The sequence below is a fragment of the Erpetoichthys calabaricus genome, chromosome 13, assembly GCF_900747795.2.
Source record: "Erpetoichthys calabaricus chromosome 13, fErpCal1.3, whole genome shotgun sequence".
Classification (NCBI taxonomy): Eukaryota; Metazoa; Chordata; class Cladistia; order Polypteriformes; family Polypteridae; genus Erpetoichthys; species Erpetoichthys calabaricus.
This window is the reverse complement of record NC_041406.2, coordinates 94,208,942-94,227,291: the sequence shown is the minus strand read 5'-3', so window position 1 is coordinate 94,227,291 and position 18,350 is coordinate 94,208,942. Positions and strand designations below refer to the sequence as shown.

The following is an 18,350-nucleotide window of genomic DNA, read 5'->3' as shown; positions in this document are numbered from 1 at the left end:
GGTATTGGAAGCAAGTCAAAATCTTTTATTTGAACCCAGAATTGTGCCTACGCATTATTGTGTCTGTGGTTTGGGGCTCAGTGGCACTCCCTTGTGGTTACACAATATAGTTGATTTAAAGACCTGCATGATTAATCTACAGTATGTTGAAATGGCAGAGTGCTACTCATGTTTCGCTTTACCTCTTTATACTCTTTATTGTGTAGGCAATAACTAATTGTGTCAAATCCCATCTTCTTACCACACTGTCAGGATTGACTGCTACTGTAGTTCAGAACATCCCCCCTTATTTTACACGTTTAACCCCAGGCAATTAGCTCAACTACCAGAACAGACAGAAGAGGAAGATACAAATTTATTCATCATGTATTATAGATAATTTGCCCAAAATATAAGCAGAGTACAAACGTGAGTGTTGGTAAAATAATACAACCAGATAATGAGCAGTTCATCTTGTATCCAATATGCTTACTATACAAGAACAACAACAAAAACAACATTATGAATAATAATAATAATATAGTTGATTTAAAGAACTGCATGTTCAATCTGTGTTGAAATGGCAGTGTGCTACTCATGTTACATATAACAATCAAAAACACCTGGCATTATGATCAGTCCCATGTGTTTGCGAAGCTGTCGTGTAGTAACCGTTCCCTCAATACCATGGAATGGACTCCTCGAATTGTCCTGGTTGCCTGACAGATGCAGAAGTTAAAGTCACTCGGTGATCACGTGTGGGCCTGAGGCTCTTCAACTGGAGCCCCAGGAGGGCTGAGATGACGTCCGTCCGAGCTCATGTGTGTGTCCCTCAGTTAAACCAGACAGTTAAAAGAATCTGCCCCCGCTACACAGGTGATAGGCTGACAAATGGCTGCCTCTACAGACTTCTTCATAACAATATACACACGTTTATGTAAATAAATAGATATATATATACTTTATTATAATTTTCATTGTATATTTTTCTTTCTATACAAGCTAGTTTTTCATTTTTTGCTTTTACAGGTAGACTACAGTACATCTTCATTTTCCTTTCTCTTTAAATACAACTACAGCACTAGAGGAGGTTGACTGATAAGCTTCTGCTTCTGTGGTTTTCAAACTCAGGCCTGGGGACTCCTAGGTAGCGGTTGATTTATAGTCCAAACCATTCTTTAATTTGGAAGCCATGAAAACAAACGTCTCTTTGAACAAGTTTGTGCTATAATTCCGCAGCATCATTTTTCAACACTGTATAATTTTTCCATAGAAATGTACTTAATAAATGTTAGCGTGTTGGAGACCATAATGGAGTATATTCTTTACTGTCTTGATTGGCTTAACTGCCACACTCTGAAAGTGGTCTGACCCAGAGCTACGGGGTTAACTGATGCGCTCCATGTCAAGATCAATGATCTGCCAGCGAGGCTGACAAGACGTTTTTTGGGAGCACCAGGAGACGGATGTAAAACAGCAGTAAAGGGTTAAAACCGTGACTTCAAGAACATGAGCGATATTGTCAAGATGTGAGACAAAAATCAAAGGCAAAAGTATGTTTGCAAAATGTTCAGAACTGGAAATATCTTAAAGAAAAGTTTATAGCAAAGAAGTTAACACAAGGTTTTAAGAGTCTACAGGCCAGATAAGGAAGTGCTCTTTTCAAGGAACTTTGAACCCGTAGCGTTGATCAAACATGAGTCACGACTTCAGAGGATGTGCCGCTAGCAACGCAAAAGGCTGTCTTAGCGATGGTCTATAAACATGCTGGTGGTTGTTAAAATTCAAGATGGCAGCAAAAACAACCCAAGTAAATGGTAAAATAAAACAGGACAGAGTGGTGGCTCTGTGGCTAAGGATCTGTGCTGGTATCGGGATGGTCCTGTTACCGCCAGAAGGGATCCTACATCATTGGGCTCTTGAGCAATAGACTCTAGCTGTGGCCCTCCACTCCATTAGGGAGGTTGCCGCCTTATACAGGGTGATTCTAATGGGCATGGCCCCAAGTTATGATGTATTACTGTCCAAACAAAGCATTCCTGGATAAATGTATGAACGGGTGAGGCATGGCTCTCTTTTTGACTTATTTGTGAAGGAGCTGGATGACCGTGAGGTTAGTGAAGGTTATTTCCAGCAAGATGGAGCAACCTGTCACACATCAGCTCGCAGTATGATACAAGTTGAATCGGTTTTTGGCAGTCGGGTCATTTCAAAGGGACTATGGACACCTTGTTCCCCAGACATGTCACCTCCAGATTTCTTCCTTTGGGGAGCGCTAAAAGGAAAAGTGTACAAGATCAAGCCTCATACTCTGAAACAATTACGGCGAAACACTGAACAGGAAATCGCTGCCATCACCTCATACAATGCTTGCGGAAATCCTTGCCAATATGGAGCGCCATGTCAATCCTTATTTGCAAGAAGAAGGCGACCATTTCCAACACCGAATGTGAATCAAGGTATGCACTGTATCTATTTTCCTTCTATCGCTTCATTATTATCTGAGTAACACATCATAACCCAGGGCCTCAGCCATTAGAATCTCTTTGTATTATATGTCAGTGATAACACCTGGTTACACTATGGTTAAGATTAGGGTTGGAGGAGGAGTCATCTGACTCAAGTCGAGTAAACCAGGTGACAAAAACCTGCAATCCAATTGGGTGTCCAGTGGAGCTACTGAATCGCAGAGCTGATGAGGTCTGCAACTGGACTCACCCCTGAAAAATGGCTCTAGGAGCTAAGTACAAGTTCAGATGAACTCTGGCTTTATTCTGCATATTTTCTTTCACTGCATTAATCCATATCTTCAGACCCAGCTTAGACGAACTTGAGAGGTCTGCTGCAATTGATCCACTCAGATGAAAATATAAAGGCGCAATTGCTACCAGGGCCTTCTTAACATATGGGCACAATGGGCACTGGCCGGGGGCCCACGATGTTTGTGATGCCTATGTATGTTTCTGTTGTGCTATTAAAACAGGGGTCCCAGCACACTACTTTGTCAGGGGGCCTATGACGCTGTTAAGACGGCCCTGGGTCTTCTGGGTCTACCAGAAATCTTCTGCTACTCGTTTATAAGTGGTAGTTAATTTTTAGCAATTTAAACACCCAACGGTTCAAAATTTGTACAACTAAGTAAATTAAATTAAAAATGTAAAAAATATAACATTATTAAAAATGTTCCTAAGCACAGTAATTAAAATAATATTATAACTCCTAACACTTTCTGAAAATTAAACACCTAAACAATTAAGACAGTCAACAGGGAAATGTGTCAGCGAGTGTAAGGGATTGGCTTCTAATTTAGAAATGTGTTTTAATTAAAAAGCAGCAGTCACAAGCGTTCACCACAACTGAGTTTGAAAACCACAATTCTACTAGCGTAGACAATTATCGATGTGTTTTGTGACGCACTCCAAACAAGAAGCTTTACTACTTTGCCTTAATCGAATGCCTCTCTGTGCTCTAATATTCATAACTTGTGCATCTGGATACCTTACAATCATTGTGCCCCAGATGGGTGTCCACCTCCCACCATTTTGTATCTTTTAGAGTATCGTGATATGCTGGATGGTCATTGTCTGGATTTTTCTTTATTCTTCTTCTTCTCCTTCTTTTCGCTCTCTACTTTCGTTTCTTTCACTGTCAGGAATGGATGGAGCTTCGCTTACTCTGGACGGACTGTTAACCTAAACAGAAGACGGCAAAATTAAGAGGACAAGTTAAAATGTTTGAAGCGACTACTGTAAGGTTTCTCAATGCGCAACCAAAAAATATAAAACAAAAAATATATAAATATAACAACATTTATATTAATAAAGATCTACGGAAAGTGAAGTTTTGACTCTAAAACTGCGTTACAGGCTGTCACATAATAAACAGAAAACAGAGTAGATGAAACAATCGCCCAGATTAACGAGTCATATATTTCTGATAATACTGTTACAGACAAAATGATCTTCCGCTGGTTATTTAGTATTTATTCTTTTGAGGTGCTCTGATTAATGTACACTTTCATTAGTTCTGTTTTTCTATATTGCAGATCTACTAAAATGATTAAATCTGGGAAATGTTACGTAAAGAATATAATCCCCTACGAATGACTAATTACTCATAACAATTTTTAATGGGGCTACTCTACTTATTGTTTCCTCGAAAAAGTTCTCATGATGCTAATTACTTTTCTGTTACTCTTTACACCCCTTGCAAATATGAACCAATCGGCAAGTACAAGAATGGCACCCAGAAGGGATCTTACTCCGAGCAAGGCCCCTGAAAATTGCACCTGGGGAGCTGTGCAATGGCTGACCCTGTGCCGTTACCTCCAAAGGTCATACGAAAAGAGAATTTCCCCTAGGGAATTAATAAAGTTTATCAAATCAAAAAAAAATCAGAAATAACTGTTAACAGTGAATGTAAATGAACGCCATGACTTACATTAAGCACTGCACCACCAGCAAGTAGAGTCCTTTAGTTCACAAATCAGAACTAAATCTTAATAATTAATGATAAAACAGACTTAACCTCTCTATCACCTGAAAACACATTGTTGATAAAGGGTAAAATTATTCACATGCAGCAGCCGGAAGATGAGCGCCTTTATTGGTCGGGCAGAGACAGCAACCTGCAGTGTTTATATTGTACCGACGGCTCTCTGTATCTGTAGCTTCTGAATCCACGGATTCAACCAAATGCGGTTTGAAAATATTCAAAAAATAAAAAATCCAGAAAACTTGTATTCGCCAAACACTGAGCACTATGCTGAATCCACACAAATGAAGAGATCTGTAGGCATTCCCACCGTAGGACTCGAATAAACTTACAGCTCCTATATGGCAGCCCACCTCTCTGCTCTTCAGTTGGTTAGCTCGGCTCACACAAAGCACTCTTTTTTTACTCCATAGATCAATTGACCCCATTCTCTGGTAATCACTGCCTTTCTAAAAGGAAGGCTCTTTTTAGCTCACCTATCCTACCTCAGCTTCTGAGAGCTACCAATCGCCAAGGTGGGATAAGGTTTCCATCTTTACATTTCCTGCAGTACAGCAGCTCTTAAGCAAAACACAAAAGACATACACATATTCTGGAAAATAAAGAAACTCAATAAAAGAAGACTAAACAATCAATAACCAAAATGTTAAAGTGAAATCAAAGTACTTTAAATCGTTGCTCCACCTCCAAGCCAATCAAAATGAGTCTGCCTATCAACCTGCAGACACCTGACCAGGGGCCTCATGCATAACGGCGTGCGTAGAATTCGCACTATAATATGACGTAAGCACAAAAGCCGGAATGTGCTTACGCACAGAAAAATCCAGATGCAGGAATCTGTGCGTTCGCCAACTTTCGTGTTCTTCCGCTACATAAATCCCGCTCAGCGTGGAAATAAACGCACGTGCACGTGCTTGCTGTCCCGCCCCAACACCTCCCAGAATTCCGCCTCTTTGAATATGCAAATCAATATAAATAGCCCTTAAGCCCAGCGTTCTGTGAAAAGGCAATGTCAAAAGTGCGAGGAAAAATAGAAGAATTTCAGAGAATACCAAATGGAGGCAAAGAAATACGTACTATTTGTTGGTTTAAACAGTTACATAAGCAACAAAAGGAAGCTGATCGAGTGACATAGCGTGTCGGAGAAACTCGTAAGCTCAAGTTCACAAAGTCACACAGTGCCGAAATAAAAAAGAAGTTGTCACATATGAAAGTCTGCGTGAAAAGGCGACTCGTAGCCCACTGTCTGAGTGTCATATGAAAGCTTATTAGGGTATAGTGTAAAAACAGGCACACAGTGTGAAAAAAGCACGAAATGTCAACTTTAATCTCGAAAATTTCCACTTTAATCACATAGTTTATTTTGTCATTAAAGTAGAACATCATAAACTTCATCTTAAAATCGTTTAATTTACTAGTTTCTCAAATCCCATCGTAACTAAAGTAGCATGTTAAATGCTTTGTTGTGCATTTGATCTTATATGTGCTCTATGTGCCTGAATCACTACGTGCTCTTCCTCCGACAGGACACAGAATCCATTACATTCGTAATATTACAGCTCTCTGAATAATTAAAATACTGAGAAGTATATGTGATATGATTTTCATGATGATATGATTTAAAGCATGTTATTAAACATGGGAACACGGTGGCGCAGTGATTGTTCATATCTCACACAAGATGCTTGCTGCGCCATGCGCGACCTTCAATGAAATGCTTTATTACAGAAGTACTGTCTCTTTCAAACGTACTAACCCCCAATTCCTGTCCTTACTTTTCTTTCTCCAAATACCCAATCGCCACACAATCAGCTCTGTAATAGACCTTAATCCATCTGTAAGCTTAGAACACCGATTCTTCAAAACTTTTAAGGAACATCGAAAGATCTTCGTAATGTTTAATTATTCTATCCATCTATCCTTCCAGTGTCGCACCAGCCACAGCATGAATACACCGCGAGGTAGAAACAATCCGTGAACGAAGCTCAAGCTCGCTAGCGCTGCGGCACCGTGTAATTAAAGTTAAAGTTTTATCTGTATAATATAATCAACATATTTTGCTGCATTTCATCTGAAAAATGATATCGTCATCATATGTAAATACGCTCTTTATAAAGTGGCTCAGGTTGTGCAATATTATAACTGTATCATAAGTACAATTACCTCATGGTAACTTGCAAGTACAAGCAGTTCTACAAGGAGCACTTGATGGACTGAATGAGTGTGTGTATAGTTCTTGGGATGAAACTGTTTGTGAACTGCGAGGTCCGAACAGGAAAGGAAAGGCTTTGAAGCGTTGGTCGGATTAGAGCAGTTCGAATAGCGAATGGCTGAGTGCTTGATGCTGTATACCGATAATTCTCTTTCCAATCTCTGTAGATCTGTGATTCACACTCAGATACAGTGATATAAATACTCCGAGTGGTGCAGTGAGAGTAATATGGAAAAAGATGATCCGCTGTGGCAACCCCTAACGGGAGCAGCTGACAGAAGAAGAAGAAGGTGCAGTGAGAGTAACAACGCTAAAGCAGTTATGGTATTTAGAATAGTTTGACCATTCTGTGGACCATTATATTGTTACAGGTTAATTACAATCAGATGTATTAAATTTATGAACGATATGCAGTTAATTTCAGTGTATTTGATAAATACAATACGTCGTGGATGTGGATCTAAGAAAGGGTAACCACACAGGAACAGTAGCACTGCTTTGACGCTGGGTGCCGCCAGTCTGCAAAACCGAGCGGAGAACCTGCGTACGACAGGGTATGAGGTACAGTGGAAAAGTGTGTGGCTTTACACCAAGTGTAGGTTTTATACATCGCGATTTGAACGTGGAAACGTTCTTACGCAACATTTCTGTGCGTACGCACCGTTTATACATGAGGCCCCAGGGCACCAGCTTTTAACTTAGGTAAAGTTATCAATACTTGCACGCATGCAAAAGCTGAGCAGGCTAAAAGATCACTGATGAGAACCTCCTGTTCTGACAACTTGAATCCGCCTCTCCCTGCCATCAACCTTAAATGGACCGCCGCCAACGTGGCAAGCAGACCTGCCTCTGTAAAGACTTCTCAGTACGACAGCTGTCACTGCATTTTACTTAAAAACCTTTTTTTTTAATTATACAGGGTTTACCATTGGTACTCTAACTCTTTTTCATTGTTTGTGCCTTTCTTTTTTATTGGAAACGATAAAATATTCAGACCTCTTCACTTTCTGCACATTTTATTGTATTGTAGGTTTAATTTATGCCCCTATTTCTACACCCATAATGAAAAAGTGAAAACATCTTTCTGGAAAGGTCTGCAAATTTCATTCATGTAAGTATTCAGACCCTTTGCTGTGGCACACCAATACTGTACTCAGGTGCATCCTGTTTGCTTTAAATCCTTCTTGAGATGTGTCTAGAAGTTGATTGAAGCCCACCTGTGGAAAACTAAATGGATTGGTCATCATTTAGAAAGGCACATACCTGTGCATGTAATGTCCACAATTAACACTGCAGGCCAGGATGAAAACCCAAGCCTTTAAGACAGAAAGGAATTCTCTGTAGATTGCCGCATGATTAAGATGATTAGATGAGGAGAAGGGGATAAAACAATTTTTAAAGCTTTTGAGTGTTTCTGCTAGCACATCGGCCTCAGTAACTCTGAAATGGAAGAAGTTTGGAGCCACCAGGACTCTTCCTAGAGTTGGCAGTCAAAGCAAACTGAGTAACCAGGCAAGAAGAGCCTTGGTCAAGGAGGTGACCAAAAACCAAATGGTCTCTCTAACAGAGTTTCAGAGGTCCTCTACTGAAATGGGAAAATCCATTGGAAAGAACGACTATATCATCACCACTCTATCAATAGGGCGTTTATGGCAGAGTGGCTACATGGAGGCCAAACTTGAGTAAAAGCCATATGACAATTTAAAGGACTCGGACAGTATGAAGGAAAAGATTCTCTGGCCTAAAGAGACTAAAATGTAATTCATTGAACAGAACTCCAAGGACTGGTGAGGGCCAGGAACTGCTCACCACCTACCTTATACCATCCCTATGGTCAAGTATGGTGGTGGCAGCATCATACTATTGGGATGCCTCTAAGTGGCAGGGACAAGGAGACGCGTCAGAATTGAGGGAAGGATGAATGTAGCCAAATACAGAGAGGACCTTAAAGAAAACCTCCTCCAGAGTGCACGCGTCCTCAGACTGGGGACACAGTTCACCTTTCCATATGACAATGATCTGAAGTATAAAGCCAAGACAATACTGGAGTTGCTACAGAAGTCTCTGACTGTCCTAGAGTGGTCCAGCCAAAGCCCAGACCTAAACCCGATATTACATCTGTAAAGAGACCTGAAGATGGCAGTTTAACTCTTTGAAGGCTGAATATATTTAAAAAAATAATCAGTTTTCTGTAAACCACATAAAGCAATGGTTTTACACATAAATCAGCTTAAAATGTCTGTTGCTGCATGCTGTGGGTGATGTCGGTGCCTGTTCGGCGTCCCTAACAGCAGTAACTGCGTGGCGGGCCGACCGCCTGGCTGTCTTTGTGCGACAGGTGGGCGGCAGTGGCAGTCACAGTGTGATACAATCTGGCTTGTACTTCTTGTCATTAGAAGCGGCGGTTCTCCCAGGCGAACGTTAGTTACTGTAGGCACATCAGCTACACAAACGTGTTCAACAGCACAATCAGCTGGGGACTGATCAGCAGATGCTGGCGCCTCACCTTCGTTTTCGATATCCATCCCCAAATCACTTGCATCAAAATCAGAGTCCGAAACATCAGAGTCCAATTCAGCGATAATACACAAAATATCATTTAAGGAGTATTTTGCTCTGCGCATTCGCTTTGGTCTCTCACCAGATCTCGATGCCATGTAGGTTGTTTGCTCTTAACTACTCATGAACGTTCAGGGAAGCGAGGTCAAATCAACGAAGCTAACTTTCCTTCTAGCAAAGAGAGTCAAACTAAAATGTAACGGGGAGTTTTGTCACAGTTTACAGCTGATTACCGTCCTCTACCCCTGAATTTCGACAAAAGTCAACATCCACCCTGAAAGAGTTAAAGATGCGTCCCGTCCAATCTAATGGAGCTTGTTAGGGAGAATGGCATAAACAACCCAAATCCAGCTGTGCAAACCTTGTAGAGACTTACACAAGATGGCTTGAAGCTGTAATTGCTGCCAAAGGGGCTTCTACAAAGTACTGAATCAATTGGAGAGATTTCAGTTACAGAAAACATTTTTCACTTTGTCATTACGGGTTATTTAGTGTAGATTGGTGGGCAAAGATGGGAAATGTATCCATTTAAAAATAAAATCTACAACACAGAGTGGACAGAAAGCAAAGGAGTTTGAATACTTTCGGAATCCTCTGTAATAAGGGGTCTGCTAGGGTGCAACCCCCATTGGTTTTCTTAACCAGTTGTCTGTCGACTGGTTTCTCCTCAAACTGATCCCACCGCCTTTTGTACAGAGTGATCATCACTAGGGAATTGAGGCAATGAAAGCAGACATCCTTGTTCAGGATCAGTTATTAAATCATGTCGACCCATTTGAACGCAGCTGTTACATTTTTTGCTCTTCTATAGAAGCATATATTAAAACCGCATAATTTTGCATAATTCATTCAAGGAAAATACAATCAGGAACATTTTGTTTTGTCTTCTGTGAGCCGCAATCTGTTGATGCAATATGTCCTGATAAGAAAGAAAGGATACAGGGAATGAGAGGACAGTAACTTACACAGGAATGAGGAGAGCCATGTCAGCTGTTTTGGTGTCTTGTAATGCACAAACTACAACACTTCTGAGATGAGGAGCTTGGTGGTGGTATATATTTTGTCATTGTGGATGTGTAATGTTGTCCTTTCTGTACCAGTAAACCTGGTAAACCAGAACCTTAAGCTAAAGGCCACTGATGGACTTTGTAGTGTTATCATCTGATTTCAGTCTGTACGTTGAGGAACAGAGAGCTGCTGAGCCATCAGATAACTGCTTGATGGCGGGACAGACTGAATAGACTGTAATGAGGGTGACCTGGGTACAACTATTGGACACCTCTTTTCAGGATCACCTCAATCCACACCCAGGTCCATCTTAACAGCATTATAGGCCACCAGGGAAAACTAGTGCACTGGGGCCCCTGTTTTGATAGCAAAGCAGAAACACACATAAGCATCAGAAACATTGTGGGACCCCTATGCTCCTGGGGAAGCCATCCAGTGCCCATTGTGCCCATACGTTACGACGGTGCTGCACACCGCTAAAGCAGCTCCTCCTATGTCATGAGGAGCTGGAATGGACCAATTCAAGGTCATGGTGGTGTTTCTGCGATGACATTTGGTGCCACTACTTATACTTCCAAGCTGTTTTCCTGCCCTGGTAAAGACATCTGTGATACTGGGAGCCTTGGAATCAATGGATGAAAAGATTGGCCCTACATAGATGCATACTGCTGAATGCCCAGAAAGGGGTGGACAGCTGGTTGACTGAGGTCATTATGACTGTGTCTGGCTTTGGGGGTACTCACACTAGGCAAGTTTGATCCGTGTCATGCCCAAGCTCGATTGTTCCCCCTCTCTATTCCCCTGCACTCACACTGCGCTTTAACGTTCTGGACCCGGGCACACTTTCGTCATGACCATGCGACTTAGTATAAAACCAAAAACAAGATCTGAACAGGGAGTGACAAAATGATTTAAGTTATTTTGTGGTTGTTGAAGCCATGTAGGGCTAGAAAGCACTCTACCCTCTTATGGATTTATTGAGTGTGCAGCACAGTGTTTTGCTGTTAATTATGCTGCACTTCCGAGAACATTTTTACACTGACGCATGATGTTACAGAAGGAATTTGTAGCTTTTCTTACCAACTATAATTCATGTACATGTGGTTTAATTTGAGAATAAAAACTTGTTTGTAACTCAAATGGTATGGAATGAAATGAGAATTGCACTGTCTGACTTGTCGTATCATTGACGTCATGTCTGTTTTCAGTGCCCAGGCACGTTTATCGAATGCTACTGAACCGTGCTCGGGCACACCTCTTCCAAGCGGGCCAGGGCACGGTATGGTAGACCCGACACAGAGTGATTACACTAGAAAAACAAACTAAAATTTGTGGGGTTACATGCAGACAAACGTACATGGGCACGGAATGAATTGCCAGTGTGAGTACACCCTTTGTCTGTTATAACTGACTGTGGACCCCCCAGAATGTTTATTTTCTCCAAAGAAGTTGCTGACCGGAGTTTTTGTCTTCCATTTCTCTGTTGTTCAATGACAATGTTAATGGACAGATGTTGTTAGGTTCCATTTATGTCAAGCAGTTTCTTTCTCTTCCGGTGTGTATAAACAAATCTGTGTGTACAGTATAGGCATACGTGTTATCACATTAGTATTTTAAAAAGTCTGCATTTTCCTTTACCTTCAAACTTGTTACAGCGCTGTACACCCACACTCCGTGTAAAGCACTATACAAAAATACACTGAATTGAACTGAATTGAATTAAGATGAGTGAATTGCAGCCAAAAGATGGTTAATACTGCCAGGAAAACAACTTTAAGGCTTGTTGCCCAGCTGAAACTGGATGGACTTGAAAGTCAAGTCAAATCAAGTCAAGTTGGGGAGCATGCACTGGTACAGTGTGTTGCCACACCCACTACACGCTGAAACAACTCGGGATCCCGGTTGGCAACCCCCCAGGCAGAAACTATCTGTTGCAGCCAGGTGTTATGTGGGTGACCCCTTGGCCTGGTCAAGCCACTCGGGTCCCCAACAATGAGGATCTTAAAAGCCTGATCACCCTCCGGGAAATGCGCCACATGGCCGTAGTGCCGTAACTGATGCTCCCTCGCAATGTAGGCAATGTGCCTCATTCGGGACTCCATGAGCAACATAAAGTCAAACCAATGGTACCCATGGATTTTCCAAAGAGACACAGTACCAAAGAAGTCCAGTCTTCGTCTCAGGTCACTGGATTGAGTCCATGTCTCGCAACCATGTAGCAAGACAGGAAGCACCAGGACTCTAAAGACTTCGTCCTTTTGCATAGATATCAGGAGCACCACACACCCCTTTCCAGCGACCTCATGACCCCCCATGCTCTCCCAATCCATCTACTGACTTCATAGGAATAGTCACCAGAGACATGAATGTCACTGCCAAGGTAAGTAAACCTCTCGACGAGGTCGACACTCTCGCAGCTGACAGACACACTGCTGATGGCCATGTCCAAGAGGTCATTAAAGGCCTGGATGTTGGTTTTTATCCAGGACACTCGCAAGCCCAGACACTCAGACTCCTCACTCAGTCTCTCGATCAGAGCTACCATTGACTCTGTGAAGATCACAGCACCGTCAGCAAAGTCAAGATCTGTGAATCTTTCTTCACCAACAGATGCCCTATAGTCACTGGACCCCACAACGTTGCCCAACACCCAGTCCATACAAGCATTGAATAGAGTAGAAGCAGAACACACCCGCATCTGAAGGAGAGTTTACAGCAAAAGCTCAACATGAGAAGGAGAAACAATGAGAGCAAGAGAGTTTTGGTGAGATATCGGGAGGTTAGAAGGTGGGAACTCAACAGACACGGCCTCATCCTGTAAAGACAAAATCAGAAGGACAGCAGAACGTTTATGAGGGTCCATGTTTGGTACTTTTCCTTGTCTATGACTCCAAAAAGTTCAAAGAGAGAATAAATGCACAACATTTCTATAAGCTGGACATTCTGTATATGGAGAGACACCAGATGTTGCTTTTTCTCATTGCACACCTTAGAGAATTCCAAATGAGATTTTTCACTTTTTTTCAGAGATATTGCATATCACACAAAAGTAAAAATGAAATCACTTCCTTACCACAAAACACAATGTAAGGATGTCCCTTACTGCATTGTTAGTCTTTTCCAATGGATTAACACTACAGGTCATCATTAAGGACCCTTTTTTTCCACATACCTCTCCAAGAACACTGGTCTCCTCCTCTTCCTCCTCTTCCACATTTTCTGGATGATCCATTTGGGCTTCATCGTCTTCATCTGCCTCCTCTTCTGGGTTTACATCTTCTGGTCCTGGGCTCATGTTATCAGCATCACTTTGATGAGATTCCTGCACCTCTTCTTGGTCCTCTTCTTCCTCTTCTTCATGTTGATCTTCTTCTACCTCATTTTTTCCCTCTACTTCCTCAATTTCTTCTTCTTCTACTCCATTATCTTCCTGAAGGGGTTCCTCAGATGTTTGGTTATCCTCATTACAAACATCATCCAAAGTGTTTACTTCGGGATCCCCTCCATTATCAATACAGTTTTCTTCATATTCTTGATCATGGGATTCTTCATACTCTTCATCATTCACGATCTCGGCAGCTCTCTGGAAAAAAAAATCATTAACAAATTCAAAAGCACGAATAAAGAAGGGTGAGAATCGCAAGGTTAAAACAGCAAAGAACCCAGCTGTAGGTATAGATAGCGGGAGTAACCAGTTATTTTAACTTGGCTTTCGTATAGCTTCATTTTAGTGCAGGGGTGTCAAACTCCAGTCCTGGAGGGCCGCAGTGGCTGCAGGTTTTCATTCTAACTATCTTCTTAATTAGTGACCAATTTTTGCTGCTAATTACTTCTTTTAATTAACTTGACTCAGGCCCTTTAGTTTTTTTCCTTAATTGCCAGCCAAACAATAATGAAACAAAACAAGCGGCCACATCACACAATATTTGAAAATAAAGAAAGGTGATGGTCTCAGTAAGGTTAATATCTCAAAACACTTTGATGATGTTCTTATAAAAAACAGAAAATCAACAGTTTTGGAAATGTCTGCTGTTGCAGAACGAGAGCAGCCACAAGCCATGGAATTAAATAACGGGTTTAATTAACAGCAAGCATCGGCTTCTCATTAAGAAACTGGTTGGAGTTTGAAGCCCCAGTTTAAGCTGGTCATCTGTTGGCTAGTTTCACATCTCATTTCTGTTTGGCTGTCATTTAATGAGGAAACAAATCAATTCAGAGGACTGAATCCTTCTAACATGGATGTTAAAATAAAGGGGAAAAAAGTGAATTAGCAGTGAAAACTGGTCACTGATTAGGAAAAGGGTTAGAATGAAAACCTGCAGCCACTGCGGCCCTTCAGGCCTGGAGTTTGACACCCGTGTTTTAGTGTAACCCTGATATTCTGTTTATGCATTTAATTATCATTTTTTATCATGGCTTCACAATCCATACTAACCCCTATTTTCTCTGCTGTTCTCTTTTCAGTTTTCTTTGGTGGCGATCTGCGCCACCACCACCTGATCAAAGCACCATGCTGTCCCTCCATTGATGGATTGGAGGCCAGAGGTCCACATGACCATCATCAGCTAATTCTTCCACATGAATCCTATAAACCATGAGGACTGTTTGAGATCATTTATGGTAGGTAGAATGCCAAGTGGGGGCTTGGTGGTCTCGTGGCCTTGGGAACCCCTGCAGATTTTTTTTTTCTCCACCCCTCTGGAGTTTTCTTTTTCTTTGTTTTATCTGTCCTTACTTTATTCATTGTTAATTGATATTGCCTAATCTTATTTTTATATTTTTCTTTTTTCTTTCATCATCTTGTAAAGCACTTTGAGCGACATCATTTGTATGAAAACATGCTATAGAAATAAATGTTGTTGGTAGACAAGAGACTCAAACAGGAACAGTGTATACCAAGCAAACCTGACAGAAGACACGAAGGGAAAGGTGGAGACCTGCAGGTAAAACCAACGAGAAGGAGCCAACGTCCCAGCTGGTAGAGGTGAAGTACGAAAATGAACTTGCAACATAGAAGGAGGCTGCAAAAGAGTGTGGCATGTGCTGGGCTTTTGTTGTCTTTCTTAGGGCACCTTCCAAAGTCATAAGGGCAGTAGTAGTAGAGGCATTTAAACTAACAAGGTGATCCCCAGTGTAAAAGAAGCCCGGACACAGACAGACACACAGACCGACAATGTCCCAAAAGCACACACATTTATTCTTTGTTTTCAATTCAGCACGGCACACACAGTGCACAAACCCCAATTAACTCAATCCTTCTTTCTTCCTTCCTCAAGTCTTCTTCTCTTTTCTTTTGCCGCCTCCACTCCCCTCTCGCAAGCTCTGTCCACTGCCACCCATCTCCGGCTCCTCGAGTGGAGTGAGGCGGCCTCCTTTATACTGCACCTGGAAGTGCTTTCCGATCAACTTCCGATTGTGAACTCAGCTCCTCTTCTAGCAGCACTTCCGGGTGTGGTGGAAATGCTGCATGACAAGGCTCCGGAGCTGTCCAGGCACCCCCTGGTGGTGGCCACGGACCCCCGCAGGGTTGAGCTACTAAGATGTAGCCCTCTCGTGTCCCCGGGGAGGTACTGCTGGTGATATGTCAACTCCCCTGGTCTTCTCCTCAAAAGGGCATCCCAACCGGGCAAGATCCTCAGCCGTCCATCACACCAGTAAGGCCCAACCTGTCACTGTGTGCCAACTCTCCCTCTTTGTACTTTGGGTCATTACAATATTTTTCACATGTGGACCTGCAGAAAAAGGAATGTGATGATTGTAACGTGGAATTTATGGTGATGAGTGACTGTTACCCACAGGTGGTCTTTTTATATCTTTGACTCTGACAAAGTGGTTCTCAGTCCAAAACATTTTAAGAACCGCTGCTGTAGAAGATAAATATGGATGAACGTTGGCATCAATGGATGAAAAGATTGGCCCTGCATAGATGCATACTGCAGAATGCCTAGAAATGGGTGGACAGCTGGTTGACTGAGGTCATTATGGCTGTGTCTGGCTTTGGGGGTTATGAACACTAGGCATGTTTGATTCATGCCATGCCGAAGCTCGATTGTTCCCCCTCTCTACTCCCCTGCACTCACACTGTGCTTTAACGTTCTGGGCCCGGGCACACTTTCGTCATGACCATGCGACTTGTGCCCATTGTGCCCATACGTTAAAAGACAGCCCTGCACACACCACCACAGCAGCTTCTCCTAAGTCATAAGGAGCTGGAATGGACCAATTCACAGTCTTGGTGGTGTTTCTGCTATGGCATTTGGTGCCACTACTTATACTTCCAAGCTGTTTTCCTGCCCTGGTAAAGACATCTGTGATACTGGGAGCCTTGGAATCAACGGATGCAAAGATTGGCCCTGCATAGATGCATACTACAGAATGCCCAGAAAGGGGTGGACAGCTGGTGGACTGAGGTCATTATGGCTGTGTCTGGCTTTGGGGGTACTCACACTAGGCATGATTGATCCGTGTCATGCCCAAGCTCGATTGTTCCCCCTCTCTATTCCCCTGCACTCACACTGCACTTTAACGTTCTGGGCCCGGGCACGCTTTCGTCATGAACCTGCGACTTTGTGTAAAGCCAAAAAACAAGATCTGAACAGGGAGTGACAGTGTGCATGTCAAAATGATTTAACTTATTTTGTGGTTGTTTTTGGAGTCATGTAGGGCAGGATAGCACTCTACCCTCTTATGGATTTATTGAGTGTGCAGCACAGCGTTTCGCTGTTAATTATGTTGCACGTCCGAGAAGATTTTTACACTGACAAATGATGTTACAGGAGGAATTTGCAGCTTTTCTTACCAACGGATGAAAAGATTGGCCCTGCATAGATACATACTACAGAATGGCCAGAAAGGGGTGGGCTGCACTCACACTGTGCTTTAACGTTCTGGGCCCGGGCACGCTTTCGTCATGATCATGCGACTTCGTGTAAAGTCAAAAACAAGATCTGAACACCGTGTGACAGAATGCACGTCAAAATGATTTTACTTATTTTGAGGTTGTTTTGGTGTCGTGTAGGGCAGGATAACGCTCTCCCCTCTTACAGATTTATTGAGTGTGCAGCGCAGCGTTTTGCTGTTAATTGTGCTGCACATCCGAGAAGATTTTTGTTGTGACAAATGAAGTTAACGGAGGAATTTGCAGCTTTTCTTGCCAACTACACTTCATGTTCATGTGTAAGATGAGAATAAAAACCTGTTTTTAACTCAAAAGGTATTGAATGAAATGAGAATTGCACCATCTAACTTGTCGCATCATTGACGTCATGTCTGTTTTCCATGGTTGGGCACGTTTAGTGAGTGCTACTGAACCGTGCTCGTGCTCACCTCTTCCAAGCGGACCAGGGCACTGTATGGTATGAACTAAACTTTGCAGGGTTACATGTGGACAGAACGAACTGCCAGTGTGAGTACACCCTTTGTCTGTTATAACTGACTGTGGACCCCCCAAAAGGTTTATTTTCTCCAAAGGTGTTGCTGACTGGAGTTTTTGTCTTCCATTTCTCTGTTGTTCAATGACAATGTTAATGGACAGATGTTGTTAGGTTCCATTTATGTTAAGTAGTTTCTTTCTCTTCCCCAATGTAAACCAGGAGGGCTGCCCTCTGTAGAAGAAGAATGTTCTCCTCAGCACCTCGCACCCTGTGTGTTTTGTAACTGAATTTCAAACGCAATGAGCAATCAAAAGCTGCCAGTAAGGAAAGCCTGATTTATGAACTTACAAAAATATGTTACGCAAGGGCTCAGGAAAATGGTTTCTACATGATTCAAACTGCCTTTTCTGTTAAGTTCCTCAAAGTGAAATGACTCGGGGAAAAAAGGTCACAAGGCTGCAAGTGCAAGGCGTCTGTCCTGTGATCAGTCTTGGGGACATAGATAATGCTTAGCTCAGACATATTGCTCAACTTTGATATTTTGATGCTAAGGATGTTTTTCTGTCTCACCAATCATGAGATTAAGGGGTATTTAAGCTCCCCCCAAGCTATCGTTCAGGGTTTAGACGAGCCCTGTGGCGGTAGACTGCGCTCTCTGAATCTTTACTTCCTGTGACTCTTAATGTGAAATAAAAGAGAACTAAAGAGAAAACCGCCTGCTGTCA

The 18,350-nt window shown here is 42.3% G+C and overlaps 1 protein-coding gene across 9 annotated transcripts in view; it reads right to left on the bottom strand.

Moving 5' to 3' along the window:
- Window positions 1-2,949: 2,949 nt before the first annotated feature.
- The window catches only part of LOC114663782 (doublecortin domain-containing protein 2-like), a 346,685-nt gene continuing 331,284 nt past the window's right edge, over window positions 2,950-18,350 (bottom strand). For all 9 annotated transcript variants that reach the window (XM_051935742.1, XM_051935741.1, XM_051935738.1 and 6 more), the window contains exons 10-11: window positions 13,425-13,835; window positions 2,950-3,671 (exon numbers count right to left, since the gene is read on the bottom strand). In XM_051935742.1, the coding sequence (XP_051791702.1) occupies window positions 3,576-3,671; window positions 13,425-13,835 (507 nt within the window). In that variant the 3' untranslated portion in view covers window positions 2,950-3,575. The remainder of the gene's footprint in view (window positions 3,672-13,424; window positions 13,836-18,350) is intronic.